The sequence below is a fragment of the Nyctereutes procyonoides genome, unplaced genomic scaffold (genome assembly GCF_905146905.1).
Source record: "Nyctereutes procyonoides isolate TBG_1078 unplaced genomic scaffold, NYPRO_anot_genome, whole genome shotgun sequence".
NCBI classification, from domain to species: Eukaryota; Metazoa; Chordata; class Mammalia; order Carnivora; family Canidae; genus Nyctereutes; species Nyctereutes procyonoides.
Genome location: NW_026575028.1, coordinates 6,966,976 through 6,985,163, shown reverse-complemented (window position 1 = coordinate 6,985,163; position 18,188 = coordinate 6,966,976). Strand labels below are relative to the sequence as shown.

The 18,188-nt window shown below is 44.9% G+C and overlaps 1 protein-coding gene across 1 annotated transcript in view; it reads left to right on the top strand.

Annotated features, from left to right (window-relative positions):
• ANO2 (anoctamin 2) overlaps window positions 1-18,188 on the top strand; it is a 340,992-nt gene that overhangs the window by 102,070 nt on the left and 220,734 nt on the right. The window contains exons 6-9 of the mRNA XM_055315496.1: window positions 908-962; window positions 3,492-3,543; window positions 16,214-16,269; window positions 17,635-17,676. Coding sequence (XP_055171471.1) covers window positions 908-962; window positions 3,492-3,543; window positions 16,214-16,269; window positions 17,635-17,676 — 205 coding nt within the window. The remainder of the gene's footprint in view (window positions 1-907; window positions 963-3,491; window positions 3,544-16,213; window positions 16,270-17,634; window positions 17,677-18,188) is intronic.

The following is an 18,188-nucleotide window of genomic DNA, read 5'->3' as shown; positions in this document are numbered from 1 at the left end:
ATCTCCCATGCATCTCCCATTCATTCAGTGCCTGGGACCCTTCACATCCAGGGTCCTGGGACTTCCATCTGGAAGAATCTTCTGTTCTTCCCACCCCAAAAGATGCTCTCCATCCTCTGAGTTTTCATAACAGTGGTCTGGGTACTGCCATATTCTGCTCTTCATCTGTTACTAGGAGACTCCCCCACCCCATGTGACGGGGCCCCTGGGGGTGCTGGGAGCATATTCCTGGCTTCTGGGTGTCCTCTAGCCCCATGCCTGGAGCACAGTCAGCTCTAGACGAGTGTTCTCTTTAGTGAAAGGTCACAATTTGAACATTAGAGCAGACACAGAACTTGCATAATTAGGAGGTTGGTGGCTAATTGATGTGACAGTCGTGACAACATTGAAAGTTTGAAAAACAAAGAGTTCCCAACCCAGCACCTGGAAACTATACTCTTTTTGGTGCTGATTATATTTTTTACTGTCTTTGTTTGTGCATAGGAATCCTTTCTACATACTTTTATGTTTAAAACTTATCATAGTATTAACATTTTCCTATCAGAGTCTGAAATTTTCTATTTATGAATTTCTCATAATTCTAATTGTCAATGACTGCATGATAATCCATCCTATAGATTTTGGAATTCCAATTTATGTCCATAACCCTTATTATAAGTAACTTTGTATGGGACTTTTTTCTTCTATTGAATTTGTATTTCCTAGGATACATTTTCATGGTAAGCTCTCAGAGTTACTGGGTCAAAGAAAAATTATAAACATTGTGTGCCTGAGCAGGTGCGAGCATGTGTGTCTTATACATCTTGCTGTGTTGCCTTCTGAAGGTTTGCTCTGAGTTTGGGATGACAGTGGCATCAGGACAAGGGTCATGAAATGAGTCAACCTTCTGTTTTCTTGGTATCTCCAGGTATAACATCCAAGACAAGGACACCTTCTTTGATAATGCCACCCGTAGCCGCATTGTAAGTACAAAGGTCCACCAGTGGTGGTGGGCTATGGAAGTGAGGGGAAGGCTGAGTACCCAATGTGGCAGGCCTTCTCTCGCTCTCCCTGCTACCTTCCATTGTCATTTGCTTGGAGTTGCCTAGCAACTGAAAGAAGTGTACAGGAGCTTCCTAATCTTCATTGCAAAAGGCAGAGCAAACAACTGTCCACACTCAGGTTGAGAGGAGTGCCTTTTCTTTAGGATTCTCCACCCAGGCCTGCCTTGGAATCACAGAAACAGGAAATGTGAGAGCTGGTGGGGTGACCTTGCTTTGCAGTTGGGGAAGCAGAGGCTCTGAGAAGCAATAGATAAAAAAAAAATTCATACAGATCATTAGTGTCTGAATGAGGACTCATTGCTGGGCTACCATGTTTCTGGTAACTTCAGAGGAGTCTTGTGAATTTACATTCCAGGGAATGCTAGCTAGGACTAGCCCCAAACTAAAATTACTAGCCCATTCAAAATTCATGACTTTAGCTGTTTTTCTACATTTTTTTCCCTTTGAAATCAAATTTTTGAATTTTGTAGGATGATTGATACTAATGAAAATCTGTATATGGCCTTATGGTCCTCATCTGAGCTATAGCATGTCTCTATTCCCTGATCTGATTATTCTCTCTCCGCCTAGAGAACATTCAGCCTAAGGACAGAGAAGAAAAAGAAGGGCGCAAGGAATGCTGCATGCTTACTCATGCCACAGTGGGAACATGGCAGTGTGTTTCCATTGATGCCCAGGGAGGACTTTGTTTCCACAGAGGAGGAGTGAGGGAGGGTTAGATCTCTAGAAGGACTTCCAAATCAGTAGGGTGATAGGAATAAGAAGGGACAGATGATTAGAGGAAGCTGTAGAACATGTCCAGGGCACACTGAAAACATGGCCTTGACCTTTTGCTTGCAGCTTGGGCAGGAAAACACTGCAGGTCTCTTAGCCTAGTCTTTTAGGAAGGTTTAAAATGGGCACATGATTCCTTTTATCATCCTATGGAAAAAAGCATTAACTTCCATTTTTTTGGTTGATGCTATTACAAGCCATTTAAATATCACTGTGGCTTGGGTCTCATGTCTATGGGGGAGTTATAGAGTGTTGTGGAAAGTACTTGTAAAATAGTACAATGCCATATAAATGCTGTTCCTAATTATTATTGCTGTTGAATTACTGCACAGTATTATAAATGAATTAAGCATTATTGGGCCTGATACCGCTGGAAGTTATTTATTTCCCACTCCCTCTAGGTCTGTGGCTGGAAGGTGGGGGTGTGAATGATGATGGAGGAACACATTTATCTCATTCAGTTCTCATTCTGGAAGCTTCTTCCTTTCCCCAGTCCATCTCACATAGTGAAAAGGAGGAGAAAGGAGCCCTAGAGTTTTGTCTTGGGGTTACTCTGCCCTGGACTTTTGTCTGAGGACCTTGTTCACATCTGTAAACATCATCCTTGTACCCTTTCTTTGTGGGTGTCTAAACACCCTGAGTATTTGTCCCAGAGCAGACTGCCTTGCTGGGCACCTCTTTAGAGCCTGGTGCAAGCTTGGGACCCACTAGGGCACTGGAGGGCACTAGGTGGCCAACAGGTTTACCTGAGTCCCTGTTCCCTCTGCAGGGAGGACTCAGCAGCCCTCCTTTGCAGGTGAGGGATATTCCCCTGCAAGCCCCATGTCCAGGCCTTCATTGGCTTGGGCATGCAGTGGCCATTGAGCTGGCAGTCTGTCGTGTGCCCCGAAGTTCTCTGAGACATGGAGTCTGGAGGAAGCATCCAACCGGGGAGACAAGATTAGGACTCAGGAAAAAAAGAGAGAAATAATAGTAACATTGAGCAAGATGTAGGTGGCCCTTTTTCTTTTTTAAAACTTGAAAAGTTACTTTTTAAAAATTTTATTTAAATTCAATTAATTAGTATATAGCGTGTTATCAGTTTCACAGGTAGAGTTCGATGATTCTTCTGTTGCATACACCACCCAGTGCTCAATACATCACGTGCCCTCTTTAATGCCCACCACCTAGTTACCTGTTTTTTAGTTTACAAAGCACTTTCATGGTTTCTTAAAGCAGCTCTGAGAGTTAGCTCCATTACAGAGAAGACCATGGACTGTCAGGGTCTGTGGACGGCTAGGAGCCAGCCCTGGAGCCAGATTCGGTGGCCTCCCTGTCCTGTGCTTTCCCCAGCGTGGCACGACTCAGGGCTGGTGGAGAGGACAGTCTGGCCTGGGCACAGGGTCTGGGCTCCCTGCTGTGTTTTCCTTACCTCCAATAACTGCAGTCAATTTATAGCCTTCCTTTATTCTTTTCAGGGTGGGGGGAAGAAGGTTGTGTGTGTGAGGGGCTTAGATTCTTTGTTTCCTCAAAGCACTTAAGTTTGAATGGGTTTGACAGGCAGGGCACGAGCTTGGCACATGCTGGGCTTCCCCCTCCCTGGAAGTGGGTTCAGCTGTCTGGTCCACTTCATGCCCCCTGGTGCAGTGACACACTTGGTCACAGTGCTCACAGCCCTACTGTTGTCTGTTTTAGGTGCACGAGATCCTGAAGCGCACGGCCTGTTCTCGAGCCAACAACACAATGGGTAAGGACCCCCTTGCCTGCCCGTGGGCCCCCACTGCTGATGGGCTGCCCAGGGGGCCAGAGCTGTCCTTTCAGTGGCTCCCTGTGGGGGGGCGGGCAGCAAAGAACAAAACAAATACCCCCGCTCCCCCCCACTCTGCCCAGAAGAGGGAAGGCTGTTTTCACTCAGGGCCAGAAGTCCTGCTTGGTCTCCAGGAGCAGCAGTGCTCCATTTTTTTTGGGGGGGGGGCGGGGTGCTCCCCAGATTGCTGTAACTTCTCCCAGACCTTCATCCCTGTCTTCACAGTCTCTGAAAGTTTTTAATAATCACCCAAACATGGAAGTAGTTTATTTACTTCTTTTTTTAAGAAGGAAGGCATCTCAGGGGATCCCTGGGTGGCTCAGCACGGTGTTTAGTGCCTGCCTTTGGCCCAGGGCGTGATCTGGGGTCCCGGGATCGAGTCCCATGTTGGGCTCCCTGCATGGAGCCTGCTTCTCCCTCTGCCTGTGTCTCTGCTCTCTCTCTCTCTCTCTCTCTCTCTCACTCTCTGTGTCTCTCATTAATAAATAAATAAAATCTTAAAAAAAACCTCTCAGGGTTGAGTTAAAAAAAAAAAAAAAGAAGGAAGGCATCTCAGAGGCCCTGTAGTGCAGCCTCCTCCATTACGTGTGAAGGAGCTGGCCGCCCACAGGGTGAGTGACTTGTCTGAGAGGCCACATGTTAGTCTGAACATGCGGCTCTGGAGTTCAGCATTCCTGTCACCAAATGTGGCTGAATCTGTTCCCCTTGTGGCTTGTTTTTGAAATTTGAGGATATTAGTCTTTGCAGCAGGAATGTCAGCATTTGGGGGCCCATAAGGCAGGCCAACTGATGTTGGTGGACTTTGCAGAAGACATACATAATGGTTGAGGTAAACAGGGAGCTTGTGAATATGAGCACGTATCCTTTCCACAGGAATCACTCTGCAGGCTGAGCTCTTTCCAGTGGTTCAGCCATCACTCAGAATGGCTTTTAAAACCTTTGAGAGAAATTCCTTCAGAAAACACTCTGGGGTGGCAAATCTCTCACTTTTGAGTCAGCTTTGAGTTAAAAAGAGTCTAGAGTCATTTAGAGGCAAGTGTAGTGAGTAATGTGGTTACTCAGGCCAATGTAGTCACTCAAGCTAATGATAATAATGGCTAATTTTGGAGAGTTTTGAGAGGGACTCCTAAGCTGCCTCACTACCAGGACCAGGAGAATGGTACTGAAGAAGGAACCAGAACAGGTTTTATATAGTGATAGTGCTTTTAGTATAGCACAGAACTTCTCAAGGGGGCGATTTATGTGTGACTGCTTTGATGTACTCCTCTTGCTACAGAATTACAAATAACACTCTAATTTTTAAAAGTCAAGTCTTCTACATGATGTTATTTGTCTGGACCATGGTGCTGATGAGGCCAGGATGTGAATAAGGGAGGTAATTAATTAGCCCAGCCTGATTCCATGGAACAGACTGAGGCCCTTGCTTGGAGCAGTCATTTGTCCTTGGTTACAAGGACTACCAGAGGAATCGAGAGATCTTAAAATGTATTTGTATTTCTTGTGGCTTCTATCAGAATTTTTAAATTTGCCTCTCTTCTTGACCAGTTCACCCCTCCGTTCCATTAATCTGCCTTTTATCATGTTACACCATCCCCAACTGGACCAAACCTGCTCCCTCAGGTGTCTTGGGAAACTTCCTACTTGCCACATTTTGTAGCCTTTTTCTTAGTTCATCTTTTTTAACCTTCTACATCCTCCCAAACCTTCTTTACCAATCTCCGTCTTCTGAGAGTTGATATCTAGAAAGGTGCTACTGCTCTACTAACCTGTTGCCGTTCTGTTTCTGCTGTGGCCACACTTTTTGGTTGATTCTTCTTCCTTCTCCTAGATTTTAGATGTTTTCTTCTACATATTCCCATGGCCTCCTTACTTTCTCTCTATACAGATGACTAGCAACCATGTATTTCTTTTTTTTTTTTTTCAGGATTTGTTTATTGGGACACCTGGGTGACTCAGTCAGTTAAGCGTCTTTGGCTCAGGTCATGGGACCAAGCCCCACATTAGGCTCTCTATTCAGTGGGGAGCATGCTTCTCCCTCTGCACCTCCCCCTCCATTCATGCACTGTCTTTTGCTTTCTCTCTCTCTCAAATAAATAATCCAAAAAATTTATTTATTTATTTGAGAGAGAGAGAATATGCATGAGTGAGGGGAGGGGCACACGGAAAGGGAGAGAGAGAGAGAATCTCAAGCAGACTCCTTGCTGAGTGTGGAGCCTGCTATTGGCTCTATCCCATGATCCTGAGATCATGATCTGAGCTGAAACCAAGAGTCGAACGCCTAACTGACTGAGCTATCTAGGCGCCCTTGGCAACCATGTATTTCTATTTCTCACTTTTCTGACCAGTTCCAGCAAACATTTCCAACTGCCAGATGGATACCTCCCCTGAGATATTCATCAGAGCCTTAAAATCAATATGTGAAATGTCCATTGTATTTAATTCCCTTTCTCTCCCACTTCTCTTCCTGTTGACGTGCCCACTGTCTTCTGTTTTTGCTCACACATTTCCCTTTACTTGAACATCCTACTCCCATTATCCTCATGCCCATCCCCAGACCAACCATGATTGTCTCACAGGTTCTCCCAGTGCCCTCTTCTTGGAGCTCCCACCAGACTCAGTCTCTTTCTTGCTGATCATTATGTCCATGGCTTGGACTCCCAGAGAGTCCTAGAGGTGTATCTGAGTCATCTTTTATGCCTCAGGACACCGAGCTACCTGCCTTGTACATTCTACTCTGTCAGTTTGTTTCAGTGAGTTAATTAAACATGTTTAGTCTGTTAACCCACACCAGTTGCTGGTAATTGTGTCCATGGACAAATGGCTTAACTTCTCTGCAACTCAGTTTCCTTTGATGTCGAGTGGAGATATCTATCTCCATTATCTTGCAGAGTTTTTGAGAAGATGAAGTGTAGAGCTGTTAGTTTGTTTTACGAACTGGAAAGTCCTTAAAAACTGAAGTTTATTTTGAGAGATAGTCTCTCGGTTGTTGAAAGGCCATTAGAGACCTTCTGCTTTAATATCAAATGTCCCCCCTTTTTTTCCCCTTTGAGCATCTGAGTTTTTTGGTGATGTCTCACGTTAAACATCCTAAATATTTTGTTGTTGGTGAGTAGCTTTCAAAAATTTCTTTCTTTTTTGACATTCAGAAAACATTTATTAAGCACCTACTATGTGTCAAATGATGGTATAGAAACTCAGAGATGTCAAGATGAATTTGACCTCATTTCTAGCCTTGAGAAGCTCTTGGTTTAGCCGTATAGACATTTAGACAGACATATAAATAAATAACTATGAAATAATCTGCTAGGTACAGCTATAGAGACATGTCCAGAGTGCAGAGGGAACACAGAAGTGGAAGCAGTTACCTTCATGTATGTGTCTAAGTATCAAGATACACTATCTAATATTCACTTTGTAGCTCAGGGGAAAGTTGGCATGTTAGTAATTCTACAAATGGGGAACGGAGAGGACATGTGACTTGTCCAGGGTCACATACTGAATCACTGTCAGAATTAGGTCTAGAACTTGGGTTTCTTTGCTCCAAATCCTATTTCTGCTACTTTTGGAACACTGTAATCTAGGGGTGGAATTAGGTTAAGTCTTTAAAGCCTGTTACTACAGAAGCAGTCGTTATCTGGCCACCAATCTATAGGCACTTGAAGTGGAAGAGAAGCCTACCTTCTTTTGACATACATTGAACCTGAGTTCCTAAACACCAAAGTAGGATCTTGGCAGGGACCTTGGCAGGGAGACATGGAGAAGTGAATTCTGTCTCCATTAAATTTGCCTAGATTTTAGTAGGCTGTGTTGTGTCCATTAGCCTCAGTTTTCCTGCACTTATAAAATGATGAAAATGAAGGAAAACAGAAGGTAAGGTATCATAAAGCCTCTTTTTTAGTGCCATTCTAATGTAAATTAAATCTTAGGTAAGCAACTCAGTACACAGTAAATTTTGAAATCCCATTATTGATTTCTGTGCTCTAAGCATGGGCATTATATAACAAGTGATGAATGATTTTTTTTCTTTAGATTCTCAGAACTAAATATCCGACTATGCACTTGACATCTATCTTCATGCAGATGCTCTGAAAAAACCTCAGCCACGATTTAAACCTCCCAAAATACAGATTTCTCTTTGGGGGAGACAACCCAACTCCCATTTATATACCCCAAACTTCAGTGAACCCTAGTTCTTAATTTCTCAAGCCAGAAACTATAACAAAGTGCTGTTGAGTTGACCACGTGAACATGTCTGAAATAGGTACAGTTTGACTCTTTACAGCCATTATCCTGCTCTATGTTAAATGTTTTTTTTTTTTTACCCTGAATTTACTATCCCAAACAGTAAGGGGTCTTCTTAGATCCCATTTTGTCCATTTCTAACCTATGCCATAAGATATAGGCTGTATGAGCTTTCTAAAATGCAAATCTGATTCTTTCACTGGTCTGCTTGAAATGGTAAAATAGATCACATTTCCCTTAGATGAAATCCAAACCACTTCATAGTTACATATTGTTATGGGCCTGATGTTTGTGTTCCCAGGCCCCCCACCCCCAAATCCATATGTTGAAGCCCTAACCCCCACCCAAAAGTCTGTTAGTTCAGCAGTAGTTGTCAGTGATTTCCTGGGTTTGTAACAAGGGTCATACGACTGAATTTCTCTGCTTCCTAGCAGAAGAGAACCCTGAGACTGATTTTCAAGTTGTCTTCCAGCTGGGAAAGTCAAGCTCCTCCTAAGCTCTTTGGCCAATGTACCATCTTACTTAGAAAGTCAGAAAAACTGAGAAATGTAGTGACACTCAGAGGCCTCACGATAACATGGCCTTTTGAGCTATGGGGTAAATTTTGATTTTATTGCCCTTCTCTCTGGGTTTATAGAGAAGCACAAATGGCTGGAATTGACTTAGATTCCTCCAGAGGATTGTTGCCTCATAGAAAGAAGAGAAAAAGGGAAAACAGAACAATGCTTGGCACTGTTTTCCAAGGTATTTGTGTTGATTCTTCCCCTTTAATATAGTCATTACTGCAGCCAGTTTACAAAGCTTTATTCCCTTTGTTGGTGTAGCCAGTTACAAAGGGAATCAAGAGATAGAGAAAATAAAGGTTAGAATCAAAGATGGAAAATATGCAAAAGATAATAATAATTAAAAAACATTCCCTTTCACTTAGTACTATTACTTTTTTTTCCTTGTGGAAATACATTTATTTGAGGCTGACTTTTGCAAAGCATGAAGCTATATACAAGTTGCCTGTATGGCATTATTTATATTCCTGTCTTGCTCCACAAAATTTCTGAGGTGGCTCACAAGAAAAACAATAAAACAGCATAATATAAATAAATTAAGAAATAAGAACCAGGAAAAGCACAAATTAAAATAGAATTTCAAAACAGGGAAAAATAGAATACAAATATTCAAACCATAAGGCCCTGTAGTTCCTACAGTTGGGCTGCAAATTTGACCTTGAACCAAAGTGGACGGGGAATATATCAGTGGTTTAGCCCTCAAAGTCCTCAGCAACATCTTTTGGTACAGAGATTTTTCTAGAATCTCTTGTACTCTGCTTCCTTATATAGAATAGATCAAGGTATATCCTCTGTATAGACGCATATGTAACCTTTTCTGGATGAATCAGGATCATCACTAGAAACATAAATTTTGAAAATATTTCCTTAAGGATCTTCCAAGAATCCTTAGGGTCGTTTGCTTACACTCTCTGATATCTTGAATCTTGGACTCTGGTAACCTCTTTCTCTGAATTCTGTTCTTTCAGTTTTGCTTTGCTGTCTCTGGGAGATGGAAAAACAAGCTTATTAGAATTTTGGGTGAAGAGAGAGAAAATTCTTGGAGGGAGGGATTGCAGGATTCTGCTGTGGTTACAGTACACAACATTAGGGAATGGATTTTGTAAGATCTAGGTATCTTTTCTTCTGGGCTCTCTGTTGTGAAAACTGAGATAAGCAGATAAGAGATCTCTGAACAAATAAGGTATTACTGTAACCAGAATAATGATGACCCCTTGTGCATGTGCACATTTTTACTCACTTCTCTTGTGATCCTTGAAGCCACCACACAGAGTAGGGTCAGTAGATGTTAACCAATTTCAGGTCGGAGAGATTAACAGGGTGCCTGAGGTCAGAGACTTAAAGCCATATTTAGAACCCAGGTGCCCTGGCTTCTCTTCATGCTCTTTAAATTAATTAATAAAATAAAATAAATTAATAAGTGGATGAGGTTTTGGGGGAAGGGTTTCTCAGAGAGGTGGAAGCTGAGGCCTTCCCAGTTTAACATCCATTCATTTACTCAGTGGATATTTACTGAGCGCCTACTATATGTCATTCATATTCTAGAATTAAGGAATAGAGTAACGAATCAACCAGACACAACAGACACAAACCCCTGCTCTTAAGGGGCTTACATACAAGGTAACATTTGAGGAGAAGAAGTAGTAAGGTGCCACATGGCTTGTGAGATACATGATATAAGAGAGATACATGCAAGAAGAGCAAATAATACAGAAGACATGATGGGAGCCACTTCAGAGAATCAGGGTCCTAACGGGAACAAATGACACACTCAAAGTAGGATAATTTAAGGTGAGAATATTGAGAGACCATTTACAAAGGTGTGGACAGGTAGTTGGGGATGCTTAGACTTAGCAGCAGTAAAGCTGTTCCTAGCTCTGGATTCAAGAGGTGAGAAAAAGATTGCTAGAACATAGGTGGACAGGGCTGGGTAGAGGAGACCCATGGGGAGAAACAGGTTGCTATTCAGGGAGGAGGTCAGGTGGTCCCATCTCCCTCAGACCTGCCAAACCCAGTAGAAAGGCAGAGAGCAAGGGAGACTACTCATGTCAGATAGAGAAGGGGAGAGAGTGTATCTAGAAGGAGCAAAAGGAAGATAGGTGCACACCCAACAAGGCTGGAGAAGCAGGTGACATTTCAGCTCTGGGATGAACAAATTGAGAACCTTAGGTCAAGTCACATTCCCTTTATGGGCCCATTTCTTTCTTTTCTTGTTAACATAACAAGGGACCCCCTCAGCGTGCTTGAAGCTTCTAATTCCATCTCCAGCATTTCCTAGACTTAGATTCAAAGGAACAACATGGTCTCCTTTCCTTAAGAGCCAGCTAGGCTCAGGGAGGGGGCTGGCTTTCCTATAAATTCACAATGGGCAGGTCCCAGGGCATAGCCAGGACTTGAAGTTGCACTCAAAGAGCATGGGAGTAGACAGTGAAAGGGAAGGTGAGGGCAGGGAGGATTCAGGACCACTGGCCAAGGTGATCGGGAGAAAAGACTGCACTCCTGCATCGATCCTTTGCACATGGCCATGAGTGACATTGCTCAGGTGTGGTCCCACTCCACTGGCATCTGAATCCCCTGGTGCACTTCTGAAGGCCCTAGTTCTCTAGATTCCACACTCGATTTGCTGAGTCAGAATCTGCAGGGGCAGGGCCCCAGAGGCTGCATTTTTAACAAGCTACCCAGGTGATTCTTAGGAACTCTAAGGTTAGATAAAGAGGACTATGGGCTAGCAGCCACAGGCTTCTTGACCTGCTCACATCTGAGAATGGAAAGAATGATGCAGACTGCTCTGTCCTCTGGGGGGTTGGTCATTATTTTTTTGAGGTACCCAAAGATGACCAAGTCATCTCTGTGAAGGGCCTTATTGTTGCTAATACTTTTCTGTCATTTGTCATATGGACATTTAGCATTCAATCCCTTTTGTCTGAGCCAGCAGTAGGGCCTCTTGGACTTTCTATCTCATTTTCTTCTTTTTTTCTTTCCTTTGGTGGAAGAATGGGCAGGAGGGTAAAAATAAGCATAAGAAGGCAATGAAAGGGTTACTGTCCTATGGGTGGATTGGCATTTGCCCATGGTCTTTTGATTGTGAGGGTTTCTTCTGTGACCCAGCTTTTCTCTCTTATTTACCCCTGGAAGTGAGGTATGATGGACTAACACACACACACACACACACACACACTGTCCGAATATATTTGTGAGTTTGGGTTCTGCAAGGTGGTGATAGCACTTGAGCAATCTTGGCCCAGTGAAACTCAGTCTAGCCCCACGATGCCTCCTTCATCGACGTGATGTCAGGTCAACTGTCAGGGCCCTGCAGATTCACCCTGTCATGGAATGCCTTTTTAAACACTGAAGCATAATTACCATAGGATGTTATATTAGTTTCAGGTGTCCAACACCGTGATTCAGCAGATTTTGTACATTATTCAGTGCTCACCACGATAAGTGTAGTTGCCATCTGGCACCATAAAACATTACTGCAGTATCATTGACTGGATGCCTTTAAAGCACACCTTTCTGTAGAGAGAAACCCAAGCCCCCTTGGCCATGTCAGAGGGAGAGAGACACCTTTTCTTTTGTATGGAAGTTATTGCTGCCTTTTTGTGGACAGAAAATTACAGATTGATGGAACTACATTTTCATAGACATTTTGGTGTCAGAGCATTTCAACAAATGTACGCTTTGGGCTTCTCTCCTCCCCGCTGAGGAGACGATGTCTTAATTATTTTGACCGAAGCCAGACCATGTTGTGCGTTGTAAACATCTGGTTTATCATTCATCCAGCTGAACTGGTTTATATTTTGTTAGAAGAAAAGGCTCAGGATTAAAGGCATTTAAGTAATTAAGCACACGTCAAGACAATTTGGTGATGGGTAAATATAGTCTCTGTTAAATGCACCGTCTGGGGCCTCTGGTTTAGATTTACGTCCGGCTGGAGTACGTGGATGAAAGCAGAATGCCGGGCGGACTGGGCCCTGTTCTGGGGGGGGAATCAAAACCAAATGGGTTTTTAAGAGTTCACCATTCCTCTAAGTACCTGTCCCTCTGGATAAGTTTCCTTTGAGTTTGGCCTGGAGGGAAAAGAGCTGCAGTCCCTGTCACCCAGCGGCACTTGTAGATTTAATGAGGCTCTCTTTGGGAGGCTGACCATAAACTGTGCTTTAGTTGACCCTTTGTGTCCGGGAAACCAGAGATGTCTTGGAAGCTAAATGCTAGGCCTCAGGATTTGTGTTCTGAGTGTGTGTTTTCAGATACTGATCCTGGTGCCTGACCCTGGCCCTCTGGATGCCAAGCAACAGCATTGCCAGGCCTGGCTGGGTCAGGCTGTGTAGAGCTGTGGTTGGTGCTGGGCAGAGGAGAAGCATGAGCCTTTTCCTTTAGGGATTATAGTTCTAACAGCTAGAGATAGGAAGAACCTAGTGACTTAACGGGACTGCAGGGATCAGTGAGGAGGTCCTCAGTGGGCAGTGCTGTGTTTGAGCCGAGGCACTATTATTCCTCTTTGTGGAGAGAGGTGAAAAGAAGTGTCCTCTGTGCCTTCTCCTTCCTGGCTGCCCTTCTGGGGACAGTGGGATGAGAGGTTGGGGGTCTCTCTCTCTCTCTTTTTCTATCTTTCCCCCTCTCCCTGGGTCTAGAACAGAGAGGAAATACTAGATGTGATCCTGAAGAGAAAAGCTTTGCCATTATGGCCAGATGGATGGGACATGATGGAACCAATTAGCTCATTTTTGCTGAAAAGAAAGAAAAAAATTCAGAATTTCAGTTTTCAAAGCAGAGACTCTTTTTTGAAAAAACCCAAAAAAACAAAAACGTTTGATTATTTTCTTCTTTCAAACTGATTTCCATGCTAGTTTGGGGGTAGGATCTTTGTTTCTGAAGTCTGTGGGTGACACAAGAGGCCAAAGCAATTCCCATTCTTGGGTGAAATTGTGGATGAATAGTTATTTCAACTTGCCTCCCCCCTCCCCCTACCACTCTCCCCACCACTCCTTCTTTTATGTGCTGTTCCCTCCCTTTATGGCAGCCACTGATTGGGATGGCCCACATCACGCCATCTGGAAAAGAGGAGGTACACAACCATGAAGGACAGAGGCACGTTCTGTTACAGCATTTTGGGGTTCTGCTTCTCTGGGTTGGGACAACTCAGGTTTGATGACCTGAATTGTATTGGCCCCAAGACAAAGAACCATTGGTTGGGCTTCTTCTCTAGGAAATAGACTAATCAACCAGAGTTTAAAGGTTCTTCATCGGCAGAGATTGCCATAGAACACTGGTGGAGTGAGGAAGATGGTGCCTGTGATAAATGGGAAGAGATACTGCAGTGAATTTAGCCATGGGGCTGGTTACTCTCACCAGCCATATCTCTTCCGTGTTCCCAGCAGTGAACTAGGTGCTGTGAGAGATATAGATGAGGGGGGAGGGCTCTTGGGTACCTTGTGAACCTCCAGGGAACACAAAACAGTGGGCTGACAACACGCTACAAGTGAAGAGAGCTACCTGCGTTAGGCACATGGTGCACAGCAGGCTTTATTTGAGATGAGAGGTAGGGTACACAGCTTTAGACCTCCAGTGATTTGAGATCCTTATGAGGATCTGGCAGCAGGACCTGTGAATTCAGGTTGTCAGCTTATTGCTGTCAGACATTCGGCTGCTGTGCTCAGTGCCCAGCAAAGCCAAGAGTTCCACACCTGTTTCACTTTCTCCATGCAGTCTGGGGACTGTCCTCAGGGTGTATGCTACTGCTGTTGCTGCGGCCACCACGGGTGTGAGTGCAGGGATTGGGGGTGGTGGGTAGTGTGCAGGTGCGGTCTACTTTATAGCTCGCCCTGCCTGGGCTGCTTCAGCGTCTTTCTGCATCGATAGCCCTTTTGTAGCTTTGAGCCACCCCTACCCCCTCTCCTGACTCGGGACTCTTCCTCTTGATTATTGTAGGGTGGCTTTGCATTGCTGTGGTTATGGCTCTTGAACTGATTAATGATGCTCAGAGTGAAATTTTAGTCTTGTGAGTAAGACAGATCTGCAGCTCATTCAGCCCCTGGGCACTCCTCCCCCATCCACACTCCCTTTACCCACCCTCTGTCCCCCCCTTCTGCCAAGTTATTTCAGATGGTTTATGTTCATGCCAAGGAGAAAGCTTAAAATCAAGAAAAGACTGACCCACCCTTTGGTGATGCTGCAGCTCTCAACTCACTGCAAGAGCAGTCACTTCTGAGAGCGCCCCCTGCAGTCTCCCGAGGGCCTCTGCTTCCACGTGGGGCTCATGGCTGGTCTTCCTGGCATCCAGAGCCCTAGTAATGAGGCGAATAGGGTTAGGAGGAGGCCCTTGAGGAGAGAGGATTGTTTGAGAGTCTCTGCAGTCTCTGAGTATGTGGGTGGGGTATTGCTTGGGAAGGGGGAGGTGGAAAATGTCTAGATTTGTTATCCATCCTTGTCGTTTATCCAGAGCCATGCAAATGCAGATTACTTAGCATTAGTACATGATACATGTTTTCCTCTAAAACCACTTTCTTCTCATCTCATGACTGTCTACAGTCTCTCTGGAAAGAATGGTTCAGGACCGAAAGTGTGTTTGAGACAGGGGAAATGACCGTGTCCCAGAGCTCACCGACCCTCCTCCGTATCCAGGATTACATGTGCATCCTTGCATAGTAGGGTCCTTGGTACTGCTACTGGGGGTTAGTGGGATATAATGTATCCCATATGGGAGCCAGTGACCCAGGACAGACTATCCTGAGTCAGAACATTCAGGCCATTTTATAGTCTCTGAATAAAACTGTGAATGAAACAAATAAACAGCACCGCCTCTGTGCAGAAAGTTTTCTGTTGTGACTATACTGGAGTTATAGGGACAGAGTCATTTACTCATTTAGCATATGTTTAGTAGAGTCTGCTTTATGCATGTGATGTGAAATACTGTTAGGATTAAAAATGAATCTCTTGTGTGGTTTTCAAACTTTGTGACCTCAAAAACCCTTTACACTTTAAAAATTTTTTGAGAGCATCGAAAGAACTTTTGTTTAGGTGGGTTAGTTAATACTTACTGTATTAGGAGTTAAAACTGAGAAAGTTTTAAAGCACAAGGATACACAAGCACCCATTCTATTAGCTGTCAGGGGGGTGATGACATCCCATTCACAAAACCCCACTCTATACTCATAACAGAATAGGAGGGAAAAAGTAAATAATGTCCTAGTGCTATTAATAAAATTAGTTTTGACCTTGTGAACCTCCTGAACGGGTCATGGGGACTCTCAGTGTTCTTCAGGACACATACACTTTGAGAATCACTGCCCTACAGTCACCTACCTCAAGGAGCTAGCTAATGGTCCAGGCAGACCAGGGTTGGGGAGGGATGAACACTGCTCTGGGAAAGAACAGGAAGGCACCAGAAATGAGTTCCGATACTGAGCTGTGGGATGCTCTGACACATCCTTTTATTGGTCATAATGACAGTAATCTGTAGAGTGATTCCTGCACTGTCACTGAACACAGGGAGCATCACCTGGTGGTGGTAGAGGTGGTGGTGCCGGAGAGTCTGTGGCAGTATGGAGGCCTGAGGATGGGGCAAGTGAGGTTTGAGAGAGCTCATTTGACCTTGGAATGTAACTTTGTATTGGGGAAATACAAATATTGTTCTCAAGTTAAGAACTAAAGCTCCACAGAAACTTCTAGATGGGGGTGCCAGAGGAGCACACAGTGAACCTCAGCTGGGAAGTGGTGGGGGTTAATACTTACCCATAGACAGAGGTTAAGTCGAGAAACCTCTGCCCTACAGTTAACCACTTTCATCTTCTCTCCTTTCACAGGCATTAACTCTCTGATAGCAAACAATATCTACGAGGCTGCCTACCCTCTTCATGATGTAAGTATCTTTTCTGCCACCTGCTCCCGGTGGTCTTCAGATGGTGGTGCCCACAGGCGACACAGTGTATACCAAGCGGGGCAGAGAGGAGTCATGCTGCAGCTCAGAAACCTGGGCTGTTTCTGGCTTTCTCAGGGTGGACAGTTATTCCCACAACTATCTGGGTATTGCCCTGATGGCAAGCTGGTTTCGGTGTAAGTGTACCCCACACTCTGTGCACTGGTTTTGGGAGGCCATGTGAGAAGGCAGATGTGGCATGCAAGTGTTAGAAGGGAGGAGGTGGTGGCGAAGGTGGGTGGGTGGTGGTGGAAGGAAGGTCTAGGGCCCAGGTCACTCAATCCTGGATGGTCAGACCCTAAAATGACCGAAGAATGGCATTTTGTACATGATTGTTTTGTGTGGGTGTGAAATTCCTCGTCCTTAATAGGCAAATAAATACATATTAAGTATCAGATCTTTTTTTTTTTTTTAGATTTTACTTATTTATTTGAGAGAGAGAGTGGGAGACCACGAGTGGGGGAACGGGCAGAGGGAGAGGGAGAAGCAGACTTCCTGCAGAACAGCGAGCCCAACGATGTGAGGCTGGATCTCAGGACCCCCAAGATCATGACCTGAGCCGAAGGCTGATGCTTAACCCACTGAGACACCCAGGCGCCCCAATTCAATTTTTTTAAATAGATTTTAATATTTTTTGAAGAAAATCTCTCAAAATTCCTTACACTATTGTTTGGTTAAGCAGAGAAAACAGACTGTAAATAGAGCTTTCCTTGATGGGAAGTAGTGTTATAGACATCCTGTAACAAGGTGCAGCGATGTTCTTCAAGACGCTTCGTGAAGAACTTAACTGGCCCATGAACTAAATGCCCTCACAGCTGCTCTCCTCACGGACTGGTCACTTCTTTCTCATGTGTTCCACGTGTATGCCGAATGAGGCTGTGGAGCGGGGCTCCCTGAGTCCCTAAGGAACTTCCAGATGACAGTCTGTCTCCAGTGATACTGTTGCTGTGGGCACATATGACGTTAGGTTCAGCCACTTGTGGACGGGGGTGTGTGCTGTGGCACAGGGTGATCTTGGATGGTGTGCTGGGTGGCCACGGGCTCTGGCACTGCCTTTGCTCTGAGGAGGCACAGGCGGGTCGCAGGTGCATAGGAGGGGAGCATCTTTGTGTGAGAAGCTGTCCAGGAGACACTGCAAGTGTCACTGCCCAACAAAATGGAATATTGGCTCCTTACTATGTTGTGCTTTTGACTTTCCCCAAAAGGGGAATGATAGAAAGAGATGACGCCAGAGAATAGAAAAGAAAACCCTTTCTCTGGTTTTGCTAATTCCCTTGGCTTTATGCAGCAGTGCTTTCTCTCTTACAGGGTGAATACGACAGCCCCGGGGATGACATGAATGACAGAAAGGTGAGCGGGCCCTGGGCTGCCGGGAATGCTGGGGCACGGGAGACTGTGGGTGGGTGTGGAACTAGCCCCAGACGTCCTGAAGGTTCTTTTTACCCGCTTAAGTACTCTTCAGCAGTTCTTCCACAGTTCCCTGCCCTCCAGGCATTGGAAATATGGGGGCCATTTCTGGCCATTGACATGACTGTGTGTGTGTGTGTGTGTGTGTGTGCACGTGGGTGCTACTGGCTTTTCGCACCTGGAGGGGCCAGCAGGGCTACTATCCTGAGGTCTGTCCTACAGTCCCACCCAGAAACATCATCCCATGCCTGGTGACCAGAGGGCTTCAACTGAGAAACACTGAGAGCCCCAATTCCTTAATTTATAGGTGGGGAGACTGAGGCACAGTCAGTGCCACAGTGGGCACCTTGCCCATGATAACACTGTCATGGTGAACAGAGAGGAGGCTTGGAAGACCTCTCACTCCCAAAGCCAGTGGCCCTGCTAAAAATGTATTATTATCCATGCCACCGTGG